The sequence below is a fragment of the Diceros bicornis genome, chromosome 18 (genome assembly GCF_020826845.1).
Source record: "Diceros bicornis minor isolate mBicDic1 chromosome 18, mDicBic1.mat.cur, whole genome shotgun sequence".
NCBI classification, from domain to species: Eukaryota; Metazoa; Chordata; class Mammalia; order Perissodactyla; family Rhinocerotidae; genus Diceros; species Diceros bicornis.
Window position 1 is genome coordinate 18,444,631 of NC_080757.1, and position 27,298 is coordinate 18,471,928.

The following is a 27,298-nucleotide window of genomic DNA, read 5'->3' on the forward strand; positions in this document are numbered from 1 at the left end:
TCCACTGGTCATCGATGCCCAGTAAAATTTCAAAAAAAAATTTGGTAACTTAAAGGACACCAGTCACTGTCTACTAACACTGTTACTTCATAAAAGAGAAGACATTTGTTGCATACCAAAAAAAAAAAGGAATAAAAGATAATCCTTCCCAAGAGGGTGAAGGCACTGCTGAGGAACTTTTGAAGTGACCATTAGAGAGAATGCACCTGTCACTGTGGTGTAGGGAGCCCTCCTACTCCAGGAAGCATAGGTGCTCCAGGCTCTCCCCAGCCCTGAAAGCTGAGTGCTTGAAACAAGACTCCCCCTAACTGCCCTACCTAAAGAGTTGTTAGTGGGGTGGCCCTGTGGCTTAGCCGTTAAGTGCGTGTGCTCCGCTGCTGGCGGCCCAGGTTTGGATCCCGGGCGCGCACCGACGCACCGCTTCTCGGGCCATGCTGAGGCCGCGCACCACATACAGCAACTAGAAGGATGTGCAGCTATGACATACAACTATCTACTGGGGCTTTGGGGGGGAAAATAAATAAATAAAATTATTTTAAAAAAAGAGTTGTTAGTGACATTTTATATATTGCAAATTAGTAATAATACAAGCACTGTACAATTACTATCCGTATATGGAGACAGTGTTTATAGCCTTTTTTCTTTTAAAGGAGTTTTGATTTAAAGGGGAACTAGAGAGACAAATGGGATCAGAGGAGTATTCTTTTATTAAGATGTTAATTAGAACCTCAGTCTCAATGTTTTCTGAACTGTCTCCCTCTAAACCAGGCTGCAGGCTCAAAAATCTCAGTCTAGTGGTCAGAAGACCAAGAAAGAAGCAGGCCTTGTGCTTCCTCACAGTGTTCACCTTGGTCACTGCTAGCTGAATAAGTGAACAACTTCCTTTACTCCTTAGAGCCTCCTGTCTAGCCTGCCCACAGCTCTTGTTAGCCACTCTCCCTGGCCCAGTGCCTGAAACACAGCCAAGGGCCTTTCACTCACCCTGCACCACCAATGTGGGAGAGCAGAGTGGTTAAAGTTGTTACTCTCTCTGGATATCCCTTCATTCCCCGTTCTATTCCACCCGGCTTGTCGCAGATCAGTTAGTTAAATCCAGTGGATATTTACTGAACACCTACTGTGTGCCTAGTGCTGGGGAGTGGGGTGGGATCTAAGAGAAGTAGGAAATGATCCCCACTCTCTGGGGAGAGAAGGCTTAAATATATGACACACATAAATTACCATCAAAACGTTAGTTTATGCTGTGTAGTTGTGGCATATACACGTTAAACTTCAATAAATTCAACTATATGGTTGTGTAAGAAACTATATTACTGTCATCTAAAATTGTAAACATTGTATTTTGTGTATTTTTATTATACTGTCCATGACTGTATAACATATACTTTCATGCAGATGTATTACATAGAATAGTATATACAAAACCACGTGTACTATGCTTTGTGAGCAATTTAAGGGGTTTTTCTGTCCATGACTGTATAACATATACTTTCATGCAGATGTATTATATAGAATAGTGTATACAAAACCATGTGTACTATGCTTTGTGAACAATTTAAGGGATTTTTAAGAGTAATTTTGACCATCTTCTATTTTTGCCTTACCTGCTGACTTTAGAATCTAACCCCGTGTAGTATGTGACTCCACTGTATCTAACAGAGCACCACACTGAGTATAATCAAGAACCACCACGTGTATGTGGTGATATTTAGGTATAGACAGTGCTGTGGTTTTTAATAATAATTTTATCACCACCTACAATTTGCCAGGCCTAATACCACATGCTTTACATGTACTATCTTTTTAAATTCTCACAACAACCTCATAAGGTAGATATACTATTATAACATAAAAAAGTGGAAACTCTAAGAAGGTGAGTAACTTTCCCTTAAGTCAGAGAGCAAGAAAGGGGCTGAGCTGGGATTCACATTGTATTTTGTGTATTTTTATTATACTGTCCATGACTGTATAACATATACTTTCATGTAGATGTATTATATAGAATATAATACAGACAGACCTGGGTGTGTCTGACTGCGAGGCCATGCCCTTTGCACTACATTATCATGCGGGCCTTGGGTTTCAGGAAGGTTTCATAATGGAGATGGGACTTGAGATGGACCTTGAGAGATGGGGAGGGTTGGGCAAGGTGGAGAGGCTGGTAGAGAGGCCTTTGTAAGTAAAGGCTCTGGTGGTGATGAGGGCAGGGAACCGTGGGAAGCTCTGCTGAAAAACTGAGAGCCTCGTGGCCTGGGCAAGGGGAGTGAGAGAGAGAAAAGTGAAGGTGAAGTGACCAGGGGCCCGCGGTTGGTCTGGCTGGCTGTGGGAGTGACCGCACGGCCCCCAGAGCCACGGGTCAGGCTTATTGAAGACATGGACCAGGCCCCGAGACAGCACCAAGCTTTGAGCAGCGGAGGGACTGGTTGTGGTTGTTTGTGAAGCTGAGTGGGATGCCAGGGCTTCCGATTCCCCTCTGAATGAAGAGGTCTGCCCTTCCCACTAAAGGAAGTGAAATGGCTTTGAGAGATCTCCGTCAGTAACGCCAGTCATCTCAGAGATAACTGACAGGAGCTAGTCCTCCGAATAGAAAAGAGGAGCCGACGGGCACGTGGTTACTAGTAATTCAGAACAGGACTACGCAGCTACAGCGCTGCCTCAGTCACCCAGAAGTCATCTCCCAGAGCATGCTGAATGGCAGGTATGCCGAGAAGGCCCTCGAGCAGCCAGAATAGAGGATGCTAGGTCTGCGTGTAAAAACCCAGACCCTTCACTCACTGGAGAGCCTGCAGTTCTGCTGATGTCCCACTTGTTCTGCTCTGGACTCTGTTCTGTCACTCAGGCTTGGTTATCTGCTTTACTAGCCTTTGGCAGGAACAGCGTATTAGAAGGAAATGAGACTGCTGGAGATAGGCACACTGACAGGCAGAGTGACAGCTGGTGGCCCAAAAGGGGTAGCGGACTAAAGAAGTAAAAAGCAGATATACGGACACAAAGGATGTCTGGCCTTCCTAACACGGGTGTAGAGCGAGGCTTCAGGTTGACTGCGGTGCCTAGGATAGCTGGTGCCCTTGGAGAGTGGCTGGGGGCATTGAGGGGCAGACACCAGACTGGGAAGTCGGGAGTCATCACAGGGGGGACGACGTGCCCTTCAGTACGGGATGTAGTAGAAGCGATTGGGTTCTAGAGGGGAAGCTCCGAGTTTGAGATGTTTGAGATGAGTTTAGAGTGTTTTACTTAAGAAAGTTAGAGAGTCTATAGAATGTTATTTTTATGATCATAAATAGTAATAGAATTTAGAAAACTACTTAAAATAGAAATATTTTGTCCCTTAAAGGCAGTAGGCTTCAGTTACCTGGAAATTTTGCTTACAATGCCTTTTTTTCCTCCCAAATGATCACGGACGGATAATAATAAAAGCTTACTGAAAAGTTATGTACTGGACAGTGGTCTTAGAGCTTTGAAAGTACTCATTTAACCCCTACAATAACCCTATGTGGCAGGCATGGCTATTTCCCCCCATTTTACAGATGAAGAAAGGGAAGCACAGGGTTGAGTTGTATCGTTTACCACATGGAAGAGCCAAGGCTGAACCAGGCAGTCTGGCCTGGAGGTCTCACTAACTTAACCACGGTACGCCATGAGTAATTCCTTTAAAGCAGTGGGTCTCAGAGTCACATAGAGGACTGGTTAAAACACGAATGCTGGACCCCACATCCAGAGTTTCTGATTCAGGAGGTCTGGGGTGGGGCCCTAGAAACTGCATTTCTAACAAGTTCCTAGGTAATGCTGATGCTGCTGGTCTGGGGACTACACTCGGAGAACCAAAGCCCTTTCACTAACTGAGATTGCACCCATCTCCTACTAAGTGTGTGAAAGAGTCAGTGCAGCATAATCCTCATTTTACAGATGAGGGACATTTGAGTCACCTGCCCAGGGTCGCACAGCTAAGTCATTCATTCACTCATTCATTCATTCATCAAATGGGCACCCCTACACTAGGCGTTATGCTGGCCTTGCAGTCAAGCCGCTCTCAGCCTTGGCAGCCTGTAAGAATCACCTGGGGAAGCTTTTAAAAATCCCAGTGACATAACTTGTCAATAAAAGTGATGTTTTGGGGGGGAAAAAAAAAAATCCCAGTGACGAGGCCGGCCTGGTGGCGTAGAGGTAAAGTTTGCGTACTCTGCTTTGGCGGCCTGGGGTTCGCAGGTTCAGATCCTGGGCACAGGCCAATGCACCGCTTGTCAAGACATGCTGTGGTGGCGTCCCATATAAAGTAGAGGAAGATGGGCATGGATGTTAGCCCAGGGCCAATCTTCCTCAGCAAAAAGAGAAGGATTGACAACAGACGTTAGCTCAGGGCTAATCTTTCTCACACACACACACAAAATCCCAGTGCCCTCCCAGACCAATTGAATCAGAAACTGGGGGGAAGGGGTGGGATCCAAGCTTCAGCATCTTTAAGGTCCCACAAGAGATTTCTGTGTGCAGCCAAGGTTGGCACCATAGTGTCAAGAAAGCACTGGGGATGAGAAGACCTGTGATACAGCACATGCCCCAGAAGGGCCAGACAGTCTCCCCGGGGAGACACATGGCTCCCTGGAAAGCAGAGGACGAGCCTTGCATCCAAATGGTCGAGTGTGACTGTACAACAGTGAGTGGTAGTAGGAGGCAGACAGAGCTGGGCTTTGGTCCTTTGGGCCGGTGCTTACCAACCTTTTCACAGAGAGAGTAATAACTGTTCACAGGACCACTGGGCTCACAGGACTGGCTGGGCGACAGGCCAGGGGTCTCCAGCCACCCTGGTTGGGCCCTGGTTAGGAGACAGCTCTGCTCCAGGGCTTCCTCGCACCTCCCCCACCCCTACCCTTTTTTTTTCCTGGAGAGGAAGAGGGAGGCAATGACTGTTTCCTTTCTTCTGCAGAGCTGACAGCTTCTGAGACAGCTTCAAAAGACCTGTCTTTTGGCTCCTTCCCACCTGCTCCCAGCTCCCATTTCAGCATCTCGGGGGTTCCCATCCCTGGTTTGAGCATCCTGTGGGGCTAACTGAAGAGCCGGGCCAGAGATTCTCTTCATGAACTGGCATCCCTTGCTCATTGGCCAGACACCCACGGTTTCCTCTGTGTGCAGAGCCAAGGCCCCCCGACCACATCCCACCTACCCCACCCTCTCTGCCTGCGCCGTCACTGGCTGTGTGAGGGAGAGGGATGTATACGCAGAGAGTGCAGTTGATTCCATGCATGTCCCCAGTGTATTTATTACAACAAGGCAGCAACAGTGGACCTCAGACTGATCGTGTGGGTCTCTGCTCTTGCCGCGCTTCACAGGATGGCAGTGCAGCTGCTGTTTGGGCACAGTGTGCAGGGGGCCCTGTGTGTCATATTGGATGTGACGTTAATGGTTGTCTTGGCCTCTGCCGCAGTAATTAGATGGCTGGAGTGAGCCTATGATTTGTGTGTTCTCAGGAACACTGTGCTGTGATTCAGTGTTCATGCGTGCTGGGGAGTGTTTCTGTACGTGAACGCGCATGTGCTTGTCTCAATCCTGGCCTGTGGGGCCGGGGGCTGCAGGTCTCAAATTCCTCTGCTATTTTTAGGGGCCATATCAGCTCAGCTGTCCGGGCACCCGGGTGTGTGTCACTAGGAAAGTCCCACCCTCCCGTCCCTTGCTCCTAACCTTCCAACACTGCCTGCTCCCCACTCATGCCCTTGCTCTAAGAGCCACCTCCTTCCCTTCCACGCAACGGTATCACCCTCTCCCTCCCGGCATACCTGGTACCCGCAGTCCCCCGGGCCACTCACTCTCTCCGACAGGCTCGCTCGGGCCAGGGTTGGGCAGGGCAGCTCCGGACGGGAGGGGCCTGGGGAGAGGGAGGGGAACAGGGGCGGGGCTGCAACCGGTGCTATTTTGAGCTGCTAACGGAGCAGCATCGGAGAGGAGACTCCTTGCTCTGGGCTGCTCCAGGCCTGGCCATGCGGGTGAGTGTCCCTCTGACCCCCACCCCGGAAATGTCCCAGGCTCCTCGTGCTGTTTGCTCGTTTAGGAAAGGAAGGGCCTTTTTGTTATTCCCCCAGATGTGGCTAAAGAAGGTGGGGACAGAGGAGAAGGGCTGCCTTGGGGCTTCTCTCTGAGCCTCTTGGTGGGGAGGGAGTCACCCAGCCCCAGCAGCCACACAACCCCTCAGAGGCGAGGGGCAGGGCCTCCTGGGCCTGACTCATGACTTTGAGAGCTTTGGAGAGGGGACTGTCTTCCAAACCTCAGTGTCCTGGGACTGTGTCAGCCTCCCCACAGGCTGTGACACGCCTTCCCCACAGACCATTAGTGCTTGAGGCCTTCATTCCTTGGAACGCTATTTTCTTCCGAAGCCTGGAACCCCAGCACCTCCCAGGCCTTTGTAAGTCTTGTCCCCTGCTTCGTGTTGCCAGTATAGCCCTCCACCGCCTTCCGCTTGGCAGACGAGAGAGGGGCTTGGGAGGGATGGTCCTTGGAGTTGTCAGGGATCCCCCCTTTCACTTTCTCCAAGAGTGGACCCAGCATGGCCTCCTCCATTTCTGTGGATCCAACACTTGGAAGGGGCACAGATGGCATCTCGGGAATGCCCTGCCTGTCTGTAGGTCTCTTTTTTAGCAGAGATTACTCCAGAGGAGTAAGTTCCTTAAAAAAGCAAGTGAGGAGAGACATAGCTGCCTTCCAGTCCCTTCCGTTCCCCCCACACCACCCCTCCCGGCCACCAAGGGTAAGGTTTTCAGTTGTGTCAGCAGTTGGCAGAGTATGTGGGCTGGCCTGGTGCAGAGATGTATTAGGAGCCTGAGATGTGCCCATGAACATTTGTATCTCTCTGCGCCCAAGGACTACCCCGCCCCAGCCACAAAACTGGCACCAGTGCCGAGGTGCGTGTGGGCAGGCTGGGGGTGGGGCCCGCAAGACTTCTCACCCCGAGAATTGGGTACTTCCTGGTCTAGCTGACTCCCCACCCCACCCCACCCTGGGCCCCAGGCCACCAGCACTAGGTCGCAGATTCGAGCCTCTGCATGATGATGGCCAGGCAGATGGCAAAGTGGCCTGCAGAGGGGCAGTGAGCATCCCCAGGGAAGGGAGGCCTCCAGCAGGTCCGGCCGTTGGAGGAGGAGCCCGGGCCCTTCTGCAACTGCAGTGGCAGCAGGAAGCCATTCCAGTGCACCTGCTTCCTCCGGGTCGCCGGCAGCGACTGTGGGCGCTTTGGCTGCTTTCTGTTCCGCCCTAGGTAGTGGGGGGCTCTCTCTGGAGGCTGGACCCAAGGGTCCAGGGTGTCCCTGCCAAGCTCTTCTCCCCCTTTTCCTCTGGCTAGCAACGTGACCTTCAGGCCACTCCCTGCAGAGCTCCGGTTCCTCTCCAGCAGCTCTGTGTAAAGCTTATTCGGGTCATGGGTGGAGGGCCAGGTCATCCATGGGAACCCCTGCTTTCTACCCAAGCTGTTGTTCTGGCTGCTGATGTCATGGAAGGACAACAGTGCAGGTGAACCAAAGGGGGTGGGGGCAGGGCTTGCTTCCATCCCTTAACATGAACCTTGGAGGTTCTTGCTGGAGGACAGACATGAGTGTGAGTCCTAATTTGCTGCTTGCTGCTATGAGGCCTTGGGCAAGTCATTTCTGAGCCTCCTTTTGCTCATTTGTAAAGTAGGAATCGTACCTGTATCTACTTCAGAGGGACGTTGTGAGGATTCCATGAGATAATGCCTGTAAAGTGTTCCGCACAGTGCCTGGTACTTAGTATATGCTCAGTAAAGGTTAACTGTTATTACTATTATCACTGTTATTTCTTCCCTAGACCTTCATCCTCCCCCATCCTTAGAGAGGTTGGCGCTAGGTTGAGACTGACAGGGAGAGGGTCCCCTGGGAACCACCCTCTGTGCCTCAGAATGGGAAAGGAGAGAGGAGGAGGCCATGCTTCTTTCTTCTCTGAAGGAGAAGCCTGGAGTGTGTGTGAGTGTTGGCAGAGGGGAGAGGTGCCAGGTTCCCTTGGCCACGGGCTGGTGCTTCTCTACCTCTAGGTGCTTTCTCTCACAGTACCTGCTGCCCCCGGGGGCTCGCAGTGTGTGGACATCTGCCATGGACACTTGGGCCTCAATACATTTGTCCAGGCTGGGTGTTCCATGCCTGAGGGGTGCCTGGTGGGTGGAATGATTTTCCTGGGGGCATTTGTGCCCAAGTTCCCCTCACCCCACCCCATGAGGGCACAGAGATGGTAAGTTAAGGGCAGATGGTCCTTGCTGGTGATGCAGAAGGTAAGACCCAGCCTTGCCCAGCCCCGTGAGTGTCGGAAGCCTTCCAGGGCTGAGTGTAGATGCGTCCCTCAGCACATTTCTTGGATTTCTTGTCTTTGAGAACAAATGCTTTTAGCTATTATCTTCTCTGCTTTTTCTTTTTTATTGACTGTTTAGCTGTCTTTCCAATAGAAATAAGCAGTCAGTAACAAATACATAACAAAATAAATACCAAGTGTCTCTATTGTGTCTAATTCACACAATTTACATGATTATTATGATCACTATTTGCATGCCATTTAGGTTCTAGTTTTTCTGATTGATGTTATTTTAGGTGGAGTTTTCCATATGGTTACATTGTCCACTTATTTGTTAGTTTAAATGGGAACCTAACAGTGCATTGTACCGAAGAACCCCAATTTATCTAATCCTCCCCTAATTCTAGGCATTTGGGTTGTTTCTAATTTGGGGCCATTATGTAGAGAACATCTTTAAAAGTCTTTTCATGGGTTTGTGGGTTTTTTCTTTCTCTTCCTTTCTTTAAGTCAGCTCATCGCTTCTACATTCCTGAAGGTGGAATGGCCAGGCCAGAGGATGATGCATTTTTATGGCTATTGTCGTTCCACAAAGAGCTACTAAGCAATTTCAGAGTGTCCTGCCCTCCCCTCATCCCCATGGCATTGAGTTTACTATCTATTTATTGTTGCTAAATTTAGACATTATGTCTCCCTTATTTTTCCCACATCCCTGGGAATCAGGATGGGCTAGTGTTAGTCTCCATAGTTTACAGGTGGGGGAAGAGACCAGCAGGGAATAAGAGGTTTGCACAAAGAACCCCCGTCGCAGTCCTGTCATGCAGCAGACATCTCCTAAGTGCCCACAGTATGTGCAGTAAGGTCCTGCCCGTGAGGAAATCACAGTCGGGGAACGTTATAGACATACCAGCAGCTGCCAAGATCCTCCTGGTTATGAATCCCATGCTGCCACTTGCTGGCTGTGGGGCCCTCAGCAGGGTACCCACCCTCTCGATTTCCTTATCTAGAACGTGGGTTGTTATGAGGATTAAATGAGGAGACAGGATGAAGTGCCTACCACTCTGCCTGGCTCACTGTAAGTATTCAGTGAGCATTGGTTTCTCTTCCCTGAAGAGAAGAGGCCAGAAGTGCCGGAGAAGGAGGAGGTGGTCAGAGCCTCAGCGAGTGGTAGGATCGTGGTGAGGTCTCCCTTTGCAAGTCCAGAAACTCGATTTGGGCACATTGAATGCTAGTAAACACCTCGCTATCAATCGTGCTTTGCCTTGACCCAGACCTCCTGAACCTCGACACTGACGCAGAAGATTAACCAGAGTTGGCTATTAAGGATGACTCAGCCCCTCTGACCCTGCCTGACACAGCAGAAAAGGGGGGCCTCTGAGGGAGCGGTGCAGGCTTTGCAGTCAGAGCGACTTGGGATCAAATCCCGGCTCCACTGCTTACTGGCTTTGTAACTTAATCTCTTTCTGAGTCTTTTTCCTCATCAGTAAAATGGGAATAATAATAATTCCCATGTCATGAGACTGTTATAAGATTTATATTCAAAAATATACATTAAATCATTTCACAGGGCCCATCTCATTGTGGGTGTTCTATATTCAGTCATTAATGTTGCTGTTGGAAATGGCTGAACTCTCTAGAGGGGGAACGGGTCAGGAAAGAGAGGCCTTGACTCCCAGACACACTTGCTCCACAGAGCCATTGGTTCCTAGCCCTGTGGGTGACTGTAGCAGAGACGTTGCCACCATCTTTGGGGCTGAGTTCCTCACCTGTTCTATATTGGATAAAGATGGTTTTTGTGTGTGTGTGTGTGAGGAAGATCAGCCCTGAGCTAACATCTGATGCTGATCCTCCTCTTTTTTGCCAAGGAAGATTGGCCCTGAGCTAACATCTGTGCCCATCTTCCTCTACTTTGTATGGGACGCCACCACAGCATGGCGTGACAAGCAGTGGGTAAGATGGGTTATTCTTGATCCTAAGCAAATTTTAGTTAAAATCCAATGATGAGGAAGAGAGGAGAAATATCCAGGCAATTCTGTACAAAAGCCTCTGAGGAGAACCCCATATTTGTGTTCAGAGTGATGCTTATAAGGAACAGCTGGTGCAGAGGAGCAGGCAGGGAGGGAATGGCCTGGTGTCCTTACAGCCTGGTGCAGGTGGGCTCCTCCCTGGACATAGGAAAACTGGAGCAGGAGCTCAAAGAACAAATGAGTTAATTACACAAACAAACAAACTTAAAGTCTCTAGCATATGAACTGTATAATAAAATAGAAAAGTCAACAGAGCAAATTAAAAATAATTCATTGAAAACAAAAAATTCCCTAATTTTTCCTGTTAATTCATTATAAGCAGTAGTAAGAATGAGCCAGTTCTTAAACTCCACTGAATTGAATAGATTTTTTGGATGAAGTCTTTTCCTGGGCTGAGGCAGATTCTGCCTGTTGATTTTCAGGAGGACCAGCCCTGGTTTCTAACCCTCATACGGGGCAGCTTTACAGCTCTCCAGGCCTCTTGCCCCCGGCAGGTAAAGGTGTGTTGAGAGGAGAAGCCAAGTTGCTGGAGTCCTGAAGCAACTCCCTAATTCCCTGCAGGTCACAGGCCCGCAACTTTGGTTCACTGAGTGAAGGGCTTGAGTGCCTCTCCCCTCCAGACTCCTAGGGTGCCAGACCCAGAAAGGACTTTATCTGTCATCTAGAATAATCCATCCCCTAATTCTACAGAGAGGCCCAGAGAGGTGAAGTGGCTTATTCAAGTGCACACAGCTTCCGAGGGCAGGAAGTTCTACATTCTGTAGCCCACTTGACCTTCTTTTTCCTCTGGTGTTTTATTCCTTACTCTTTCTCTGAGCTTTTGAGCTTTGTAATCTTGCCCCCTCCGCTCCATCCCTCCTTTCCCCTGTTTTCCACAGCATTTGTCCTGGCGGGTCCTGGCCTTTAGGAAGACTCTGCGTCCGTGAGAGACCCTGCCCCTCGTTTCTCCTCTGACCCAGGGTACAGGTTACTCTCAGCACCATGGCCTTTTCATCAAGGTTCGCCTTCTGGGAGCAAAAGGAAAGTTGGATTTCAAAATCTTTATGCTTTTTTTCTGTGCTTGGCATGGTGTGTGCAGGCAGGAGCCTGGCCTGTGGGAGAGGGAGCTCTGGAAGCTAGAGACATATTGGGGCATGCGTGTGTATTTGGGGGCTGGGGAGAATGACCAGGGGGCCGGTGAACTCACCCTTGTTTCTGGATGAGCTCCTGTGCTGAGTCATGCTCCTTCCCTGGGCTCCACGTAAGCTGAGCTGCCTTTTGTCCCACTGGTGCCCCTCCAAGTTAACCCCTCCATACCTTCCCACTCCCCTGCTGCTCTGACTCACGCCTGGGAACGTGAGCTGCTATGGAGGGGCCGCTGGGAATGGCTTTGGCTCTCGGGCCTGGGGACTGGGTCTACCCAAGTCTGGGGACTGTGGTGGGTAAGAGGAGGAGCCAGGCCAGTTGGCTGCCTGGGTCCAGAGGGTGATTCAGACTGCAGACCTGGGCATGCCTTTGTGCTGTGCACAGTCCCCGGCTGGGCTGGTCAATGACCTATGGCAGGCAGAGCCCTTCGGGCGGGGGAGGGGGCAGTGAGTCAGCCTCAGGCTAAATCCAGAGCTGAGCTCAGAGCTGGGCCTAGTGTCTCAGACATTTCAGGGGGCAGCCAGTGTTTCCCCCAATGTCTCACCACCTGGGTAAGATGCTTGGGGTCCCAAGCTTGAGCCACTGGAGGGAGGACAGATTTGCAGCTGGTGAAGGACGTGGAGTGGACTTGGAATCTGGGCCATCTCTGAGCCCGGGCTCACAGCACTGCGTGCAGTAATGAGTGTGTCTGTGTGGTTTGTGAACTCTTGCCATCCATCTAACCTGTGTGCCCCGGAGCTAACGCACGGTCTGATCCCTGGGGGTGTGTGGGGAGTGAGGGGTGAGGGGAGTGATGGGCATTGGTGAGGGCAGGAGGCGCAGACCTGGACTCCACCACTCCTCTTCATTCCCTCTCCACCAGCCCGGCCCTTCCCTTTCTCTGCTCCACTCCCAATTTCTAAAGTAGCAGAGTCCACTTTGATGAATAATTGCCATTTTCCGTGGCAGTGTGAACTAACTTTGAAGCTTGAGCCCATTGAAAATAGCTCTGTGGGCAAGATGAAGCTTTAAAACTGAAGCTGCCATCATGCTGGTCAGTGCCCCAGGCACTGCTAATTAGAGCTCAAAATTAGCCATGGACCCTGGTTACAGATGGAGAGTCCCCCCAGGTGGATAATTAAAATGATTCTGGACGAGTTTCTAAGGATCTTTTCCACTAGGAATCAAAGACTCCTTCCTGTGTTCCCCTACCCCTATTGTGTGGGGAGAGAAAGGCAGGCTGAGGATGGGCGGGGCTGGTAACAGACCTGTCTTTTTCCTGTAGTCCTAAGTGACTGGAGAAAGAAGAGAAATGGAATCCACTAGGACTGTCTGAGCTTTTGGAAGGAGAGATGCTAGTGAGGGGGAGAGGAGAAGGCTCTCCCAGACTTGAGGCCTGGCGCCTCTGGGTCTGTTCTGAGCCAGTCTCTGAACCGAAAGAACCCTCAGAGCATCCACATTGTCCTTTTTCCAGATGCATTATGGTATCTGCTGTTTGCCCTGACTCTGCTCCTCCCCTCTGACTCAGGCCAGCTAGCTCCTGAGCTGAGCACAAACCCCCGGCCAGAGCAGCCAGAGCTCAGGCATCTTTCCTTCCTCCACATTGCACCCCTAAGCTTGGGGTTCCCTCCCTCAGCTGCATGGCTGGCAGTTTTGTGGGTCTGAGGTTGGGAAGATATCTGGCCTCCTGAATCCCTGCCTCTGCCCTACTTCCTGCCTCCAACCAGAGCTTAGCCATCTGGCTGGGAAGGCACTCAGCTCTGTGCTGGGGGGAATCACCCAAAACCTAGAAGCCAGCCGGAGCCAGCCTGATAGGGCCACCCATTCACCCTACACTGAGTTCTGCTGGCCCTGTGGGTCCCCCACAAGGGGGTTATTCCCTCTCCTCAGCCACTAGGTCAGGGGGCTCTTGTTCAGACCACTTCCTGTCTGATCTGGGAATGACTCTTGTAGTTTAGCCTGAGTTGAATTAGCTGGATCTTTCTCTCCACCCTGTAACCAAGGCCATGATGTCACTCTCGTGGGTAGGCCTCATTGACAGCCCAGGTGGGCCACACGGCTGGTCACTGAGGGCAAGGGCACTTGGCTTTTGCCCCCACAGAGACTTCATTCTTGAAGCTGTCACTGGACAGTTCTGACCCCAGGAGAGTATATCTGTTGCCCATGTCTGTCGCCCCAGTGCCCCTGACACTCAGGAGCTCTGCCTCTGAGGGAGAGAGAGGCCCCTTGCATGTTTTCCTTCTATGCTTTCAGTGCCAGGTCTCCCAGCCCTGACCTGCCAGTGACTTCTCTGTCTACTCCCTCAGGTTAAAGAGGAGGACAAAACTCTGCCGAAGGCTGGCCCTCCTGGCAAGGAGGAAGGGGCTGTAAGTGCTTCTCCGAGAGACGCTTGTGTGGGGGTGTGTCCGCCAGTCTGGCCTAGTCTGGGAGGCAGTTCCTCGGAGCAGGCAGGCCTGCAGGGTGCCCTTTGTGTGTGGGGTGGCTAGAGGGAAGGCCAGAAGGGGCAGGAGGTGCAGCCTGAGTGATGCTTGCCTGGGGTGTGTGAAGGAGATGGGAATGCCAAGGCACTTTGGGAACCTCCCTCTGACCCCCACCCCCTTTAGTTCCTACCTTTAGTTCTGGTTTCCTGAACACCTTGGGGCTGGTGAGGCTTAGGTGGGCAAACTCTGAAGTCGAGGAGCACCAAATGAGAGCTCAGCTGTTGGGACTCTTCGTCCTGCTCAGGGTGGCACAAGACAAGGGTAGGGAGGATTTCGCTGCAGCTGCTGCTGTCTCTTCCCAAGACCCCGTCAGCTGCTTGGTGTGGGTGACCTGGAGGCAGGCTCCAGCTGCCCAGTGGCCCTAGCCACCTCCCCCCGCTTCATTCTGCCTTGGGATAGAGACCTTGAATAAAGCTGGACTCTTTTAAGGCGAGAGAAGGGAGATAGTTTCAGAATAGCCAGGTCTAGAGATGTGTAGTTAGGAGAGGGATGTTGTTGGCACAGGGGACGGGAGTGCCCAGGGCTCTGGGGCAGCGCTGGACCACAAAACAGATCCATACTTCATTCGCCCGGATGGTACCTGTCCCGACTGCCCCGACTTCCTTGGATGGAGATTTGATTAGCCAGGCATTGTGGCTTCCACCTGATGTAAACAATGTGGGGGTGTGTCTGCAAGGCCAGCCTGTGATTTCAAAGGGATATGTTTGAGATGTGTGAGAGAGGGGCCTTGGAATGTGCCATATTTTTTGTGAAAATTACATGTAAAGTGCTTAGAAGACTGCGTGGCACATAATAAGCACCGTATAAGTGTCAGCAGTTACCAGCATCATCATCGTCGTTGTCGTCATCGTCTTAGGTTGGAGGGGATGGGAGGAAAGCCAGAAGAGGGAGGAGAGGGGAGTAGGACCCAGCAGCTAGGGCCGACAGCCAGCTCTGCAGTGCCCTGGCATGCCACTGAGCACTCTTGGCCCAAGAGGTTGAGGAAGAGCATCTTCAAGCCCTCCCCTGCCCACCCGTGCAGCAGGGCCACCCTGCAGCTGAGGCCCGGGCTGAGGCCGCTTGGCTCAGCTCTGCTCAGGACATGGGGCAACCTCTCCACGTGGCCGCCAAAGGTCTGCCCAGTCTGTGAGCATCTTCTTGCATCCAAGCAGAGATGGCAGCCAGCGCCTCAGAAAGCCCAGTGCCCAGGTGCACCCTAGAACCAAGGTTATTATTTTGGGAAGTGAGAGCTCAAGCACAGCTTAGTGGGAGGGCATTGCCTGACCAGCAAGGAGCCCCCAGGTTGACCTTGCTCCCTCCAGGCAGTGTGGCTGGCTTTGCAGGAAGCTCTGCCCTACCATTAGCCAGCCTGGCTTTCCCAGTGGCAGTCTCTTGGGACCGCAGACAGTTCCCACTAGTGTTAGGGGAAGGGTGGGTGCACCACGCAGACTGTGCAGCATACTCCAGTTGGCTCCTGGGTGCCCAGAGGCTGAGAGCCTGGCTGAGCCAGGGCCCCAGCTCTAGGGCAGAGTGAAACTGTGGTCACTTGTGTGCTTAACCCTTTGTGGGCTGCAGCTGCCTCCTCTTCCTCCTGTTATTCCACATGTACACTCGGGGAACTAGGAGGTTTGCAGGAGGAAAATTGCAGAGAGATTGGCAGAAAGCAGGCTGAGGTGGAAGCTTTCTGGTCCAGCACTGAGTTTCTGCAGCCCTTGAGAATGTGAGTGAAGGGTAGGCAGTGGCCACAGACCAGAGAGCAGGGAAGGAGGCTTGGCGTGTCTTGAGGCCAGGACTTGCTCCCTGACCATTGTTTTCGTCAGGATGGCCAGGCTCTGGGTCTGACTGCCCAGAAAACTGGGTAATAGAAGGACCAGAGACACAAAGGTGGGAAGCCCCGGAGTGAGGCCCAGGACTGATGGTGGAAGTTGGTAGTTTGACCTATCCACACTCCCTCTCTGCTGTGTTTGGGCTGTGAGGGAGTGGGCCTGCCTGGATTGGGGCTTGGTTGCTGCCCTGACAGAAAGCCAGTAACTCTGGGCCTCCGGGCACTCAGTGCTGGCATCTCACAGCTGCATGCTAAGCCCGTGGGTGGACGGCAGGTGACAGCAGTACCTGCTTGTGCTTTGTGGGAGAGAGAAGCCAAACTCTTAGATGCGGTTGTCCTGTCTGGAAGATGTAAACCTCTTGGAGCTATGTGTTGTTTGGTGGATGAATGTAAGATCTGTTCCAGGGCTAGGAGAGAGGTCACACCTCTTAGTTCCTCTGCATGGGATGGGCAGGGACACAGGGGCTGATGCTTATGTCTACCTGTGTCTGTGTGATTGTAGCTAGAGGGCAGCTCAAAGGACGGCAGTGGCCCATCTCGGAGTCCTCAGCCTTCCGCCAGCCCTGTACCCTCAGAGACTTCCCAGAGAACCAAGAGCCCTGCGCCCATGCTCGCCATGAATGGCCTGGGGGCTGCCTCTGCCGAAGGCCCGGGCGAGGAGGCCCAGGGCCTGTCCCGGAAGAGGGTGGCGAACGCAGTGAGAAAGGTGGTGAGCAAGGTGCTGCCTGGTGAGGAGCCTGGGAGCCCCAAGGAACCTCCGAGCAGAGGGGTCAAATCCCCTGAGCACCCAGCTCGAGGCAAGAAGGGTGAAAAGGAAGCCCCTCTCAAGCCGCCACCCCCCTCCCGCTCCCCCTGCACCCTCTGTCCCACCTAAGCCTGAAGCAAAGAAGGAGGCAGCCAAGGATGAGCTCTCCCTGGGCCTGCGGAGCCTGATGTCTCGGGGCAGGGGCAAGGACCACAAGCCTCGCGGCAGGCAGTCTCCTGGGAAGGGGGAAAAGGCCTCCAGCCGGGAGCCTGGCTCCTCGGGGAAACCAGGCTCCCCAGAGAAGCCCAGCTCCCCAGCCAAGCCTGAAACCCCAGAGAAGCCAGGCTCTCCAGCCCCACCGGAAAAGCTGGCGGACCCAGGCTCCGCTGGCCTGACGTCGAAACTCACTGGATTGCAGCAGTCCAAGTCACCAGCCCCTGACGTGCAGCAGGAGGTACCGAGTGTGTCACTAACTTCCCACGCCCCTCATCACCCTCGCAGCCGGCTTCCCCAAGGCTCCTCAACAAGCCCCGCATGACTGAGAAGCTGGGCCCGGGGCCAGGTGCCCATGACAGGGCTGCATGGCTTTCCTGAAGTGAATGCCAGAGCCTGTGGTGGCCTGGGCTCTGGGATGGGACCTGCTAACCAGCATGCTGCTGTTCTTCGACACTCTTGGAGGGGAGTTGGCGCCTGGTCTCTAGCTATGTGGCGTCAGCTTGAGGCTCCAGATCCCAAGTCGAGGATCAGAGTCAGCAGATCACTGCTAGGGTAGAAAGACAGAATTTCTAAAGTTGGTGGCCTCTGTTCACATCCCCAGCCACTCATTCACCGTGGGATCTCAGCAAGGTCCTATCTCTGAGCCTTCGTCTGTCAAGTGGGGATAACACAGGTCTACAATCCCTTCTCTGAAGGCTTTGGGGCCAGAAGTATTTCGGAAATTAGTAATTTTTGTATTTTAGAATATCATAGAGTGTACATAATGAGCAGTAACCTGCAACCAAACACATCAATATTTACACAGCAAAATCTATGAATGTTCAGGCTATAGGGGGATAAAATATAAACAGTCAGGTTTTGCCACCAAAATAGTTAAGAAGAATCTTTTGTTTTGGGGGGCTTTTTGGATTTTGGAATTACAAATAATAGATAATACATGCTTTGAAGGGTTGCTGTGAAGATCAGAAATGATTCCGGTAATGAATGTTCCAAGCCCAGGCCCTGGTGTTGTGGGTGCTCCATAAATGGTAGCGTTGATAGTGATGCTGATAACAGTGGTTATTAATACCATCATTGCCATCACTACCTTCTTCAGGCCTGGCCAGCACTCTCCTCTGGCAGCAGGACTCTTGAGGAGCCCTGTGCCTGGGTGGCAAATGGGCACAGTGGGCCCCCTTTAGATCTGGGGCCCCATCTGTCCACAAAGTGCCCTCAGGGTGGGACAGGAGGCTGAGAGGCGCCAAGGACAATCAGCCTAGCCCCTTCCCTTGGAAGGTGATGTCTGCTTGGCTGGTCCTTGGGTTGGGGACAGTTCTCTTCAAGCTTTCCCATTTTGTAGACCTTTCTGAGGCCTCACGGGGTGCGTGTGGGGGGTGTCAAGTTTCACTACTGCTTCTCTGTGCTCTTGCATGCTCCTTCTGGCTGGAAGGGGAGGGTCACAGGGCTGTGGGGGCAGGGCACAGCCTAAAGGCCTGTCCTGTTCTCCAGGCCCTAGAGGCCCCCTTGACTGCGACCACCTGGGGTTTCTAAGGTCCCAGAACCCACCTGCTCCCCATACCATTCTTCCCGAGCTTTGCAGAACTTAGAGAGGATCAGGCTGCAGCTTTCCCCACCCCTCCTGGCTCACTCTGAATCAAGAAAGTGACCTCCTGGCAACAGGAGTTGGCAGGGGCATTTTGGCCAGATGGGCATGGCATAAGGTGAACTATCAGTCCCTGAAAAGAACCTCTAAGGAGCCAGAGGGTGTCATGTGCCTGTTTCTGGGCCAGCTGCCCTCCCTCTGGCTCCCTGTCCCTCCGTCTCTCACTAGGGTAGAGATGGGGGCTGAGATGTGCCCTGATCTGAAGTTCAGCCACCTGTCACCTGGGCCTAGGGCAGGGGCCAGAGGATGTGTGGGAGAACAGGGCCATTCTGGTGCTGAAATGGTTAGGATGGTGGAAGAAATACCCCTAGAACTCCCAGGCCCCTGTTCTTTTTTTCTCATCTGATACTTCAAAAACTCAAATGGGTGCCTGGCTTGCCTCCCTGATGCTATACCGCTGACCCACCAGGTCCCAGTGGCTTTGTGGGCTAGAAGCTTGGTGTGCTGTGCCCCCACCATGCCCAGGCCAGGACTAATGGTGGTTTAACCTTTAGGCAGGAGCCGCCCCGGAGGTCCGGCTAACCCCCGCAGAGGAGGCCCACCAGCGGCTTGAGAGGATCTTCACAGCTTCTGTAATGCCACCTCTCGTGTGCACTTCCACACTCCTGGCACTCGCCTTCCCTGAGGCTGGTGGCCAAACCGTGTGTGTCTGTGGGGGTGGCACCTGGCTTTGGAAGGCCTGGGGGTCCTCCCAGGAGCTACCCACTTGAAGGAATGAGAGAAGGGCTCTGTGGAGGGTCTGAGCACAGTGAGGCCTGTTCCTCCAGGGAGCCCAGAGCCCTGTGCCCAGGGGAGGGGTTCCTCTTGGCTGCGGATCCAGCCCCCTTCCCTGGCCCCGTTCTCTTGCCCTGGAGGATGTGTCTTGGTGCCAGGGCCTGATGGGTGGCGAGGCAGGGAGCTGACACTCCCCTTTTTTGATATCCTGGCTCTCCAAACCCAGGTGGGGCGTGTAACTCCTTGCCCCTTTCTAGCGGGCAAGGTCCGAGGACTGGCTGACTACCCTTACTCTCCAGAAAGGCCTTTAAGTAACAAGACAGAGACAGAGAGGTCAATGCTGGCCACAGGGTCTGCCCACAGTCCCTTGGTTCTTGTGCATTGGGCAGGTGGACCTGGATGGGGTGATGCCTTCACTTGCCATGGGGTGCCTGCCTGGGAGTGGTGCAGGGGTGCAGTAGAGGTTTGAGGAGGGGATGCTAGACATGGGGCTGCTGGTGGTCTTGTCCTATGAGAGGTGCAGGGATGACAGCTCTGAAGGGCAACCCTTGGCACAGGGAGTGGCACCCGTGGGTGTATGTTTGAAGGCCAGGGGCAGCCCTGTGCTGGGATGTGGTGGCTACAGGGGAGGTAGGCTGGGAAGTACCCTGGAGATAAGGCCAGAGGCTCCCCGGGGGGGCGCAGATTCTGGGTGTGGTAAGGTGGCCTGGCCTGGCCTGGCACACAGAAGAGGAGCCTAATTCAGAGTGGACTGGATGGCCAGCCCAGGAGAGACTGTGGCCAGAGGCAGAGTGGCACACTCCTGCCCAGGCCACAGGAAATGACTTACCTGAGCATCTTCTCTGAGAAGTCTCATGGTAACAAGTGTCTCTTCAGCAAGCTGGGCCTCTCCTTCCTGGTCTGGCCTCTCCTGGACTGGGCACAATTCACCTGCCCAGGCCAGCTCCCGCATCCTGGCACTAAGCTCTTCCCACCTCCACCCCACTCCTTGGGCAGCCAGAGAGTGCCGCCCACTTGGCCCGGGTGCTTGCTGAAGGGGACATGCCAGTGGTCTGCTTGTCTTCACTCCTCTTCTTCTCTCTCTCTTCTTTGCTTGCTGCTGGTAGCTGGACCCTGAGGCCGCCTCTCCTGCTCAGAGCCAGGTAGGGTGCTCCTGCCCCCCTCAGGAGCCCTCCGCTTCCTCCGGTGACTACGCGCCACCCCTAGCCTGTACCTGGGCTGGCGTCTGTGCTCGGGCCTCGTGCTGGAGTGTAAGGCCTCTTTCCCCTTCTGGCTCCCACCCGGTATCTGGAGGGATCCTCAGGGGAGGCAGTTTTGTAATGGGGCAGTTCTGTGTGAGGCCCTTGGGGAGTGTCTAGACTGTCAGCACTCGAGTTTGGCCTCTATGGCACATGGTCCTTAGCCACTGGAGCCCAAGAGCCTGGCCAGAGTTTTGGTTTCTAGAAGTTTCAATTCTGCTCACTCTGGGTAGAGAAAGCTGGAAAGGCTGCATCCCTACCACCCTGCCGCCCCCATCCCAGGCCTGAAGATGTGGCATTCTCTGTCTCCACCTGCTGGCTGATGTGGGAATTAGTTATAGGCTCTGACTCTCTGATGTCACCTTATTCGTCAGTCTCCAAACATCTGACCATAGAACGTGTGCGTTCAAGACAAAGGCTTCACCTGTCTCACATGATTTGGAAAAAAATAAAATACTGTAATTATTTTTATAAGGCTACATTTCTTCAGATATAAAGAACTAGCCTTTTTTTTAATGTCTTCACTTAACAAGTTTAAAATGTTGACAGCCCCATAGTGATCCTCCTATTTGAAGTGTCATTTCACTGGTCATGACTCCCAGAGTCTGGGGACCACTGGTGAAGCCCAGCCTTCTCACGCTAAAGCTGAGAAGGGCAGTCTGCGAGGGAGAGGGAGTTACCTGAAGCCGGAATCCAACCTGGGAGTAGAACCCAGATCCCTTTTTCTTTCAGCTCCAAGAAATGAGACAAAGAAAAGACTTCTTATTATATTTCCTTATCCTTTCTGATCCCTCACCCAAGGCCTCCACCTTGGCCTCAGGTCTCATGAGGGTGAGGGACTCTAGGAGACTAATTACACCTCACAGCTGAGGAACCTCAAAGAGTGTAGGGGTAGGGCTAGGCTGAGGGCTGTTCCATGCCATGGGTGTGTGTGTGTGTGTGTGTGTGTGTGTGTGTGTGTGTGACCATCCTCACGCCAGGAGCCACTGGATCACCCTGCTGCCCTTTCACCTACTCACAACAAAAGGGGTCTGATGGACCATGGAAGCCGGGCCCCTCTCCTGTTTGCCCAGCTCCCCCAGGCACCATTTCTGCCCAGCTCAGGTCTTCCTGCCAGGTTTGGCAGCCCCACACCCTGACAATGCTTGCGAATGCTTCTTTCTGATTGGCGATCACCTGGGGCCTCCGGGGCCTCGCAGCCCCTTTATACCCATTCTGGTGTCCATTCGTGTGGCCTACAAGTCTCTTCCTGTGTTGACAGAGCAGAGCTGCCCCTCCCCACCCCCTTCACATCTCTGGCCATGCTGCTTCATGCCCTTGTATGGCCTTAGCATGTCCACATAGTTCTGTGCACCTGCCACCTTCTGAGGAGGAGCAGGAAGCCTGGCATGTGCATCTGGACACTGCCCCCTGCCCAGGAGAGCATCCTCTGGAGGGGAAGGCCAGGTGGAGGCTAGGACTCAGGACCCACTTATCATTTTGCGCTACAAAGTCCTCAGCAGTGGCTTCTCTCCTCAGGTCTTAGGGAAATGCCCTTTCCCAGTTCGGTGAAGGAGGGCCTATCAGTTGGATGAAGGGACAAGCCGGGCATGAAAGGTCACAGTAGCTGTGGCCCGGGGTGAGGGGCGTGGGCCCAGGATACTGATCCTACAGGTTCTGCAGGGAGGTGGGGAGGAGGGCAGATGCAGGTGGAACCTGTGATTTGCTGTCCTGGGGTCTGCTCCCTCCTGAGCACGCACTCCACGTGTCCCTACCCTTCCAGACCCTCAAGGCTGGCATAGTCTCTAGCTCTGTGTCCTTGTCCTCAGGCCTGCTCAGGACCACCACCACCTCCTGACTTCCCCACCTTCTTCCTCTGACACCTCTGATGTCCCCTGTTCTTTGTCTGCCACCCAACTGTCCCCCTTGCCCAGTGGCTCATCTGGAAACCCTTCCCCTCTCGTGTCCCCTCTCTCCTGCTCTCCTTGTCTCTGTTTTCCAGAACAGGGTCTGACTATGTATTCTTCCCCTCCCCCTGATAGGTGAAGACAGAAGAGCAGATTGCAACTGAGGAGGCCTGGTATGAGACAGAGAAGGTGTGGCTGGTCCATAAGGATGGTTTCTCACTGGGTGAGTCTGGGGAGGCCGAGGGTACAGGTGCCTGGGCCTCTCAGGTTTCCGGGCTGGGTGTGCCTTCTGGGTCTGATGAGGGCTGGGTGGTGAGCAAGGACAGGTTGGTGATACAGTGGGGAGGAAGCAGGACCATGAAAGGCCCAAAGAGAGTTGCAAAGGCTTTCCAGGCCCGTGTCTGACTGTCTGTCCCCTCCCTACAGCCAGTCAGCTCAAATCCGAGGAGCTCAGCTTGCCTGAGGGCAAGGTGCGTGTGAAGCTAGACCATGATGGAGCCATCTTGGATGTGGATGAGGATGACGTAGAGAAGGTTCGCAGGAGGCTGGTGGAGGGCACAGGAGGTGGGCTCAGCAGGGCAGGCCTGTCCCCTGGCAGTGCAGACAGGTTCCGCTTCTTCAGTGCCCACCTCCCTGTCCTATCACACAGGCTAATGCTCCCTCCTGCGATCGTCTAGAAGATCTGGCCTCGCTGGTGTACCTCAACGAGTCCAGCGTCCTGCACACACTGCGCCAGCGCTATGGCGCTAGCCTGCTACACACGTACGCTGGCCCCAGCCTGCTCGTCCTCAGCCCCCGTGGGGCCCCTGCTGTGTACTCTGAGAAGGTGCGGCACCCCTAGGCTACCATGCTGCCTCATACACCCACCCACCCACTACCTACTCCACCCTCCTTGCTCTGCCCCTTCCCCTTGGCATCCCACTGGGCTCTTGTCCACTCGCACAGTTGACCTTGGGAAGAGGAGTCCTTTCAAGGGGTAGGGACAAAAGACCCTCCCCCTAACCTCTAACAGAGACCAGGACTTGGCTAGTATCTGCATTTTCGTGCATGGCCTTAGCCTCAGAATCCCACAGCTTCCCTGGAGTGAAATGCCCGGAAAGATGTGGCCTTTGGGGGTGAGGGGTGTCTGAGTGGTTCCCTGCTCCCTTCCAAGGGTATGGCTGGACACTCACCAGGGCATCTCTGGTGACCCGTCCTAGGGAGGCTGGTGCTCTGGCCAGGCATCCAGGACAATTAGGAAAGGCAGCAGCAGCTGGCCTGAGCCTAACCCTTACCTCCTTCCCTCTCCCGCCCAAGGTGATGCACATGTTCAAGGGGTGTCGGCGGGAGGACATGGCACCCCACATCTATGCTGTGGCCCAGACCGCATACAGGGCAATGCTGATGAGCCGTCAGGACCAGTCCATCATCCTCCTGGGCAGTAGTGGCAGTGGCAAGACCACCAGCTGCCAGCATCTGGTGCAATACCTAGCCACCATCACAGGCACCAGCGGGAACAAGGTGTTTTCTGGTGAGGCAGGGACAACTGGGAAAACTTAGAATGGGGGTGGGGGAAGAAGGGGCAGGGATGGAGGCCCCTCCTAGGTGCCGACTCTTTTTCTCCCGGGCCTCTCTGTGTCCTTAAAACCCCTCTGTCCCTGGTCAGTTCTGATCTGAGTAACTCTGAGCCTTTGTGCCCTTGGGGAACAGCCATGCCTGGGCCTCCCATTCTGTGTGGGCTTCTGGGGCCCCTGACAGCCCCTGGGCCTGTCTTCTGCAGTGGACAAGTGGCAGGCTCTGTACGCCCTCCTGGAAGCATTTGGGAATAGCCCCACCGTCATGAACGGCAATGCCACTCGCTTCTCCCAGATCCTCTCCCTGGACTTTGACCAAGCTGGCCAGGTGGCCTCAGCCTCCATTCAGGTGAGTGGACACTCAGGGGCTAGGAGACTGGCCCCCTGATTTCATGCCCTGGGAATCAGGATCTCTCCTATGCCTCATTTTCCTGGGATTCTGCCAGGAAAACAAAATGGACCCTGGCCCAGCAGGGCTGGCCTGCTGTGCCCTGAGCCTTCGTCATTCTGCCCCCCCCATACCTCCTGCCCTGGTTGGGGCCTGGCTCAGCTTCCTGCCTATCCTGGGGTGGCCTCATCCTACTGCTGGGGTCCTGGCCCTGCATTTAGCAGCTTCTCTCAGGCTGATTTCACCCAGGGAGGGCTCGCTTGTTAGTAAAGTAAGGCCCAGCCAAGGCTGATTCCCTTCCATGCTGAATGCAATATCTCACCATAAAGTTTCCAGCTCCTCAAGAAGACTGTGTCTGGAGGCTGGTCAGGGCAGCAGGGCCCCTCCGTAAGCGGGGCCTGTCTTCTTCCCCCGGCTCTAGTTTCTGCCCCAAGTTTGACCCTCAGGTGGTCTGGCCGCTGGTTGAGCATCTTGAGGATAAGATGCAACCACTTGTTCCCGTGGGCCCGGTTCTTTCTGGTGTGGGGTGGGAGAAGCTTGACCTGGCACTGCCCTCCTTGCCCATACCCTCCATGCTGTGCCACAGACGATGCTTCTGGAGAAGCTGCGCGTGGCTCGACGCCCAGCCAGTGAGGCCACATTCAACATCTTCTACTACCTGCTGGCCTGTGGGGATGGCACCCTCAGGTGAGATGGGACAGAGGGAACAGGGAGGGTGCTCTGGGCTCCAGCCCACTGATGGCTCCTGGATCTTGCCACTTGATTGCATCCCTCACTGATTGTTTCTTGCATGCCTGCTACATGTTAGGCTCTGAGCTAGGCCCTGGGGGTGGCGAGATGAATGGCAGGATCTCCCTGGCCCTGGGCACAGGGGCCTGGCTATCTGTGAGGGGCACAACTAACCCTTCAGTGCTCCCAGGGCCTTGCTAGGATCTCTGCACCCATGAAGCCAGGTCTAGAGAGGAAAACACCAAGATGCAGGCGGTCAGGGCCTTCCCCGCAGTCACAAGGCTAGTACAGGGCTGAGCTGGTATTTGAGTCCACAGTGGGGCCGAAAGCCTGAGCCTTTTTCGGTACCCTTCAAGCTGGCCCTCCCGGCCCACATATTGGCTCCTCTGCCAGGCTCTTCCCCTTAGAACTTCATACTTGCTGCCTGTGTTCACTGAAAAAAGGATAAATGATAAGGCTGAGCACATAGCCCCAGGGCATTATTCTCTTGAGCTCTTCTTGTAACTGAGGGCATGGTCTCTGTCCTGGCTGGACTCGCCCTTCAGGCAGGTTCCCTGCTCCCTTCCAGGGGTATGGCTGGACAGTCTCACCAGGGCTTCTCTGGTGACCCATCCTAGGGAGGCTGGTGCTCTGACCAGGCGTCCAGGCCAATTAGGAAAGGCGGCAGCAGCTGGCCTGACAGTAGGGCATGATGGGCAGACAGAACTCAGAGTCTGGAAACTGAGTCTGTCTCCACCCTAGTGGGGCGATAGCCTTGGCATGGGGACCAAGCACTGTGCTGATGCCTCCTTTGTACCCCTAGGACAGAGCTCCACTTGAATCACTTGGCAGAGAACAATGTGTTTGGGATTGTGCCACTGGCCAAGGTGAGGGGACCGTGGGGACTGGGTTGGCAGCCCTGGGACTTGGGGGTAGGAGAAGTCTCAAATGGCATGGGATGTCCCATGGAAAAAGCAGGAGCCTGGCTCCAGCTGGGCGGCTCTACCCTAGCCTTGCCCTCTCTGAGGGTCCAGCATCATGGGGGTATGCCAGGAGGGACAGCCCCTCTGAGCTCCAGTACCAGTGTTCCTGCCTGTCCCTGCAGCCTGAGGAGAAGCAGAAGGCGGCTCAGCAGTTCACTAAGCTGCAGACGGCCATGAAGGTGCTGGGCATCTCCCCCGATGAACAGAAAGCCTGCTGGCTCATCCTAGCTGCCATCTACCACCTGGGGGCTGCAGGTGCCACCAAAGGTAACCTGCACTGGGTCCCAACAGCCTGGCCTGTCGCCCGGGAGAGCTTGTGGGGCTCCTGCCCACTCCAGTTTGTCCTCGCCCAGCATAGACTCCTCTGTTGTCAGACACGCCTCTTTTGCTTGTGCCTCTTCCCAGTCCCCCCCATCGGAGCAGAAGGCTCCAAACACCTGGGGAAGCATGTCTGCCAATGATGGCCTGAGGCATGGACTTAGATGGCAGTGACTGGGAGCACTGTGAAGAGCAGGGGGCTGGGGGTTCGGAGCCTGAGGGGAAAGAGAAAGGCACTAACTTGGAGTAGCCCCCCAGAATAACTCTCCTTCTTGTTCCCTTCCTGACAGAGGCCCTCGAGGAGCAAGCGGGTAACTGACCTTGGCCCCTCCCTGGGTTGTAGGGGCCACCTTGCCCCGTCTTGGTGCTTGCTCTGGCTCTCTCTAGGAGCTGGGCTTGTTCTGTCATAGCAGAGGGGACTGGCCTGGCAGAAGCCCCAGAGTTGAGGGTGGAGAGGGCACCTCTGGTTGTGGGGCTTCTTGGAGTCCCAGGACTAGCTGCTTCTACCAGTTTTGCATCCAGCCCCTGGAACCTCTCGGGATGCCCTCCATGGGGCTTAGGTGGGGTAGGGTGGGCTTGCTTCCTGGGGCTTCCCAAGGCCAGTTTTCCCTGAGTCGTCCCTTCTCCCCACTGGTTTGGTAGCAGGTGTCTCTTCCTCTTGCATGTCAGGGTGGAGGCCACTAGGGGGCAGCAGGCACCGAGGTAACGGTTCGGCTGCAGCTTCAGCACTTTTGCTTGGGGGCTTCTGAATGGCTAGAGCTTGGTCTGGCTTGGATCAGAGCTCTGCTGCCTTCCTCTGAGATTACCCTGATGGGCGGGTGCTCTGAGCACCTCTTCACCACTTTCTCCTCCAGTTTAGGGAAAGTGATGCTGCCTCTGAGCAGCACTTCGGGCTTTGGCTCCATCTCCCCCTGGGATATGAGGGGCGCCAGGCTGTTCATCAGGAGTGAGAAAGCACTGGTGGGAGGGTGCATGGAGGGAGAGGCATCTGGGTGTTAGGCTCCTTATGATCCCAGCAGGTGGCATCCATGCCTGAGAGGAAGCAGGCTCTGAGTTAAAGAAGTTGTCTCCAGACTGTGTGGGCGGGCAGGTGGGTGGGCGTGTGGTGTGTCTTAAGGAAGTTCTCTGAGGAGGTGACAAGCCCGGGTTTCCTATAACCCTACTCAGTGCTGACTGCAGGTGGAGAGCTCTGGGCATGTCAGTACCTGGACCTTGTTG

General features: G+C 54.1%; 1 protein-coding gene across 9 annotated transcripts in view; it reads left to right on the forward strand.

Annotated features, from left to right (window-relative positions):
* Positions 1-27,298, forward strand: part of MYO18A (myosin XVIIIA) — a 108,774-nt gene that overhangs the window by 26,808 nt on the left and 54,668 nt on the right. For 4 of the 9 annotated variants that reach the window (XM_058560207.1, XM_058560213.1, XM_058560206.1 and 1 more), the window contains exons 3-12: positions 20,113-20,148; positions 22,266-22,353; positions 22,557-22,663; positions 22,780-22,956; positions 23,427-23,640; positions 23,890-24,032; positions 24,658-24,758; positions 25,603-25,666; positions 25,885-26,029; positions 26,371-26,391. In XM_058560207.1, the coding sequence (XP_058416190.1) occupies positions 20,113-20,148; positions 22,266-22,353; positions 22,557-22,663; positions 22,780-22,956; positions 23,427-23,640; positions 23,890-24,032; positions 24,658-24,758; positions 25,603-25,666; positions 25,885-26,029; positions 26,371-26,391 (1,096 nt within the window). Of the gene's footprint in view, positions 1-5,904; positions 5,976-20,112; positions 20,149-20,205; positions 20,257-22,265; positions 22,354-22,556; positions 22,664-22,779; positions 22,957-23,426; positions 23,641-23,889; positions 24,033-24,657; positions 24,759-25,602; positions 25,667-25,884; positions 26,030-26,370; positions 26,392-27,298 lie in introns of those variants that run through there. The other 5 variants (XM_058560214.1, XM_058560215.1, XM_058560208.1 and 2 more) reach the window with 5 other exon arrangements.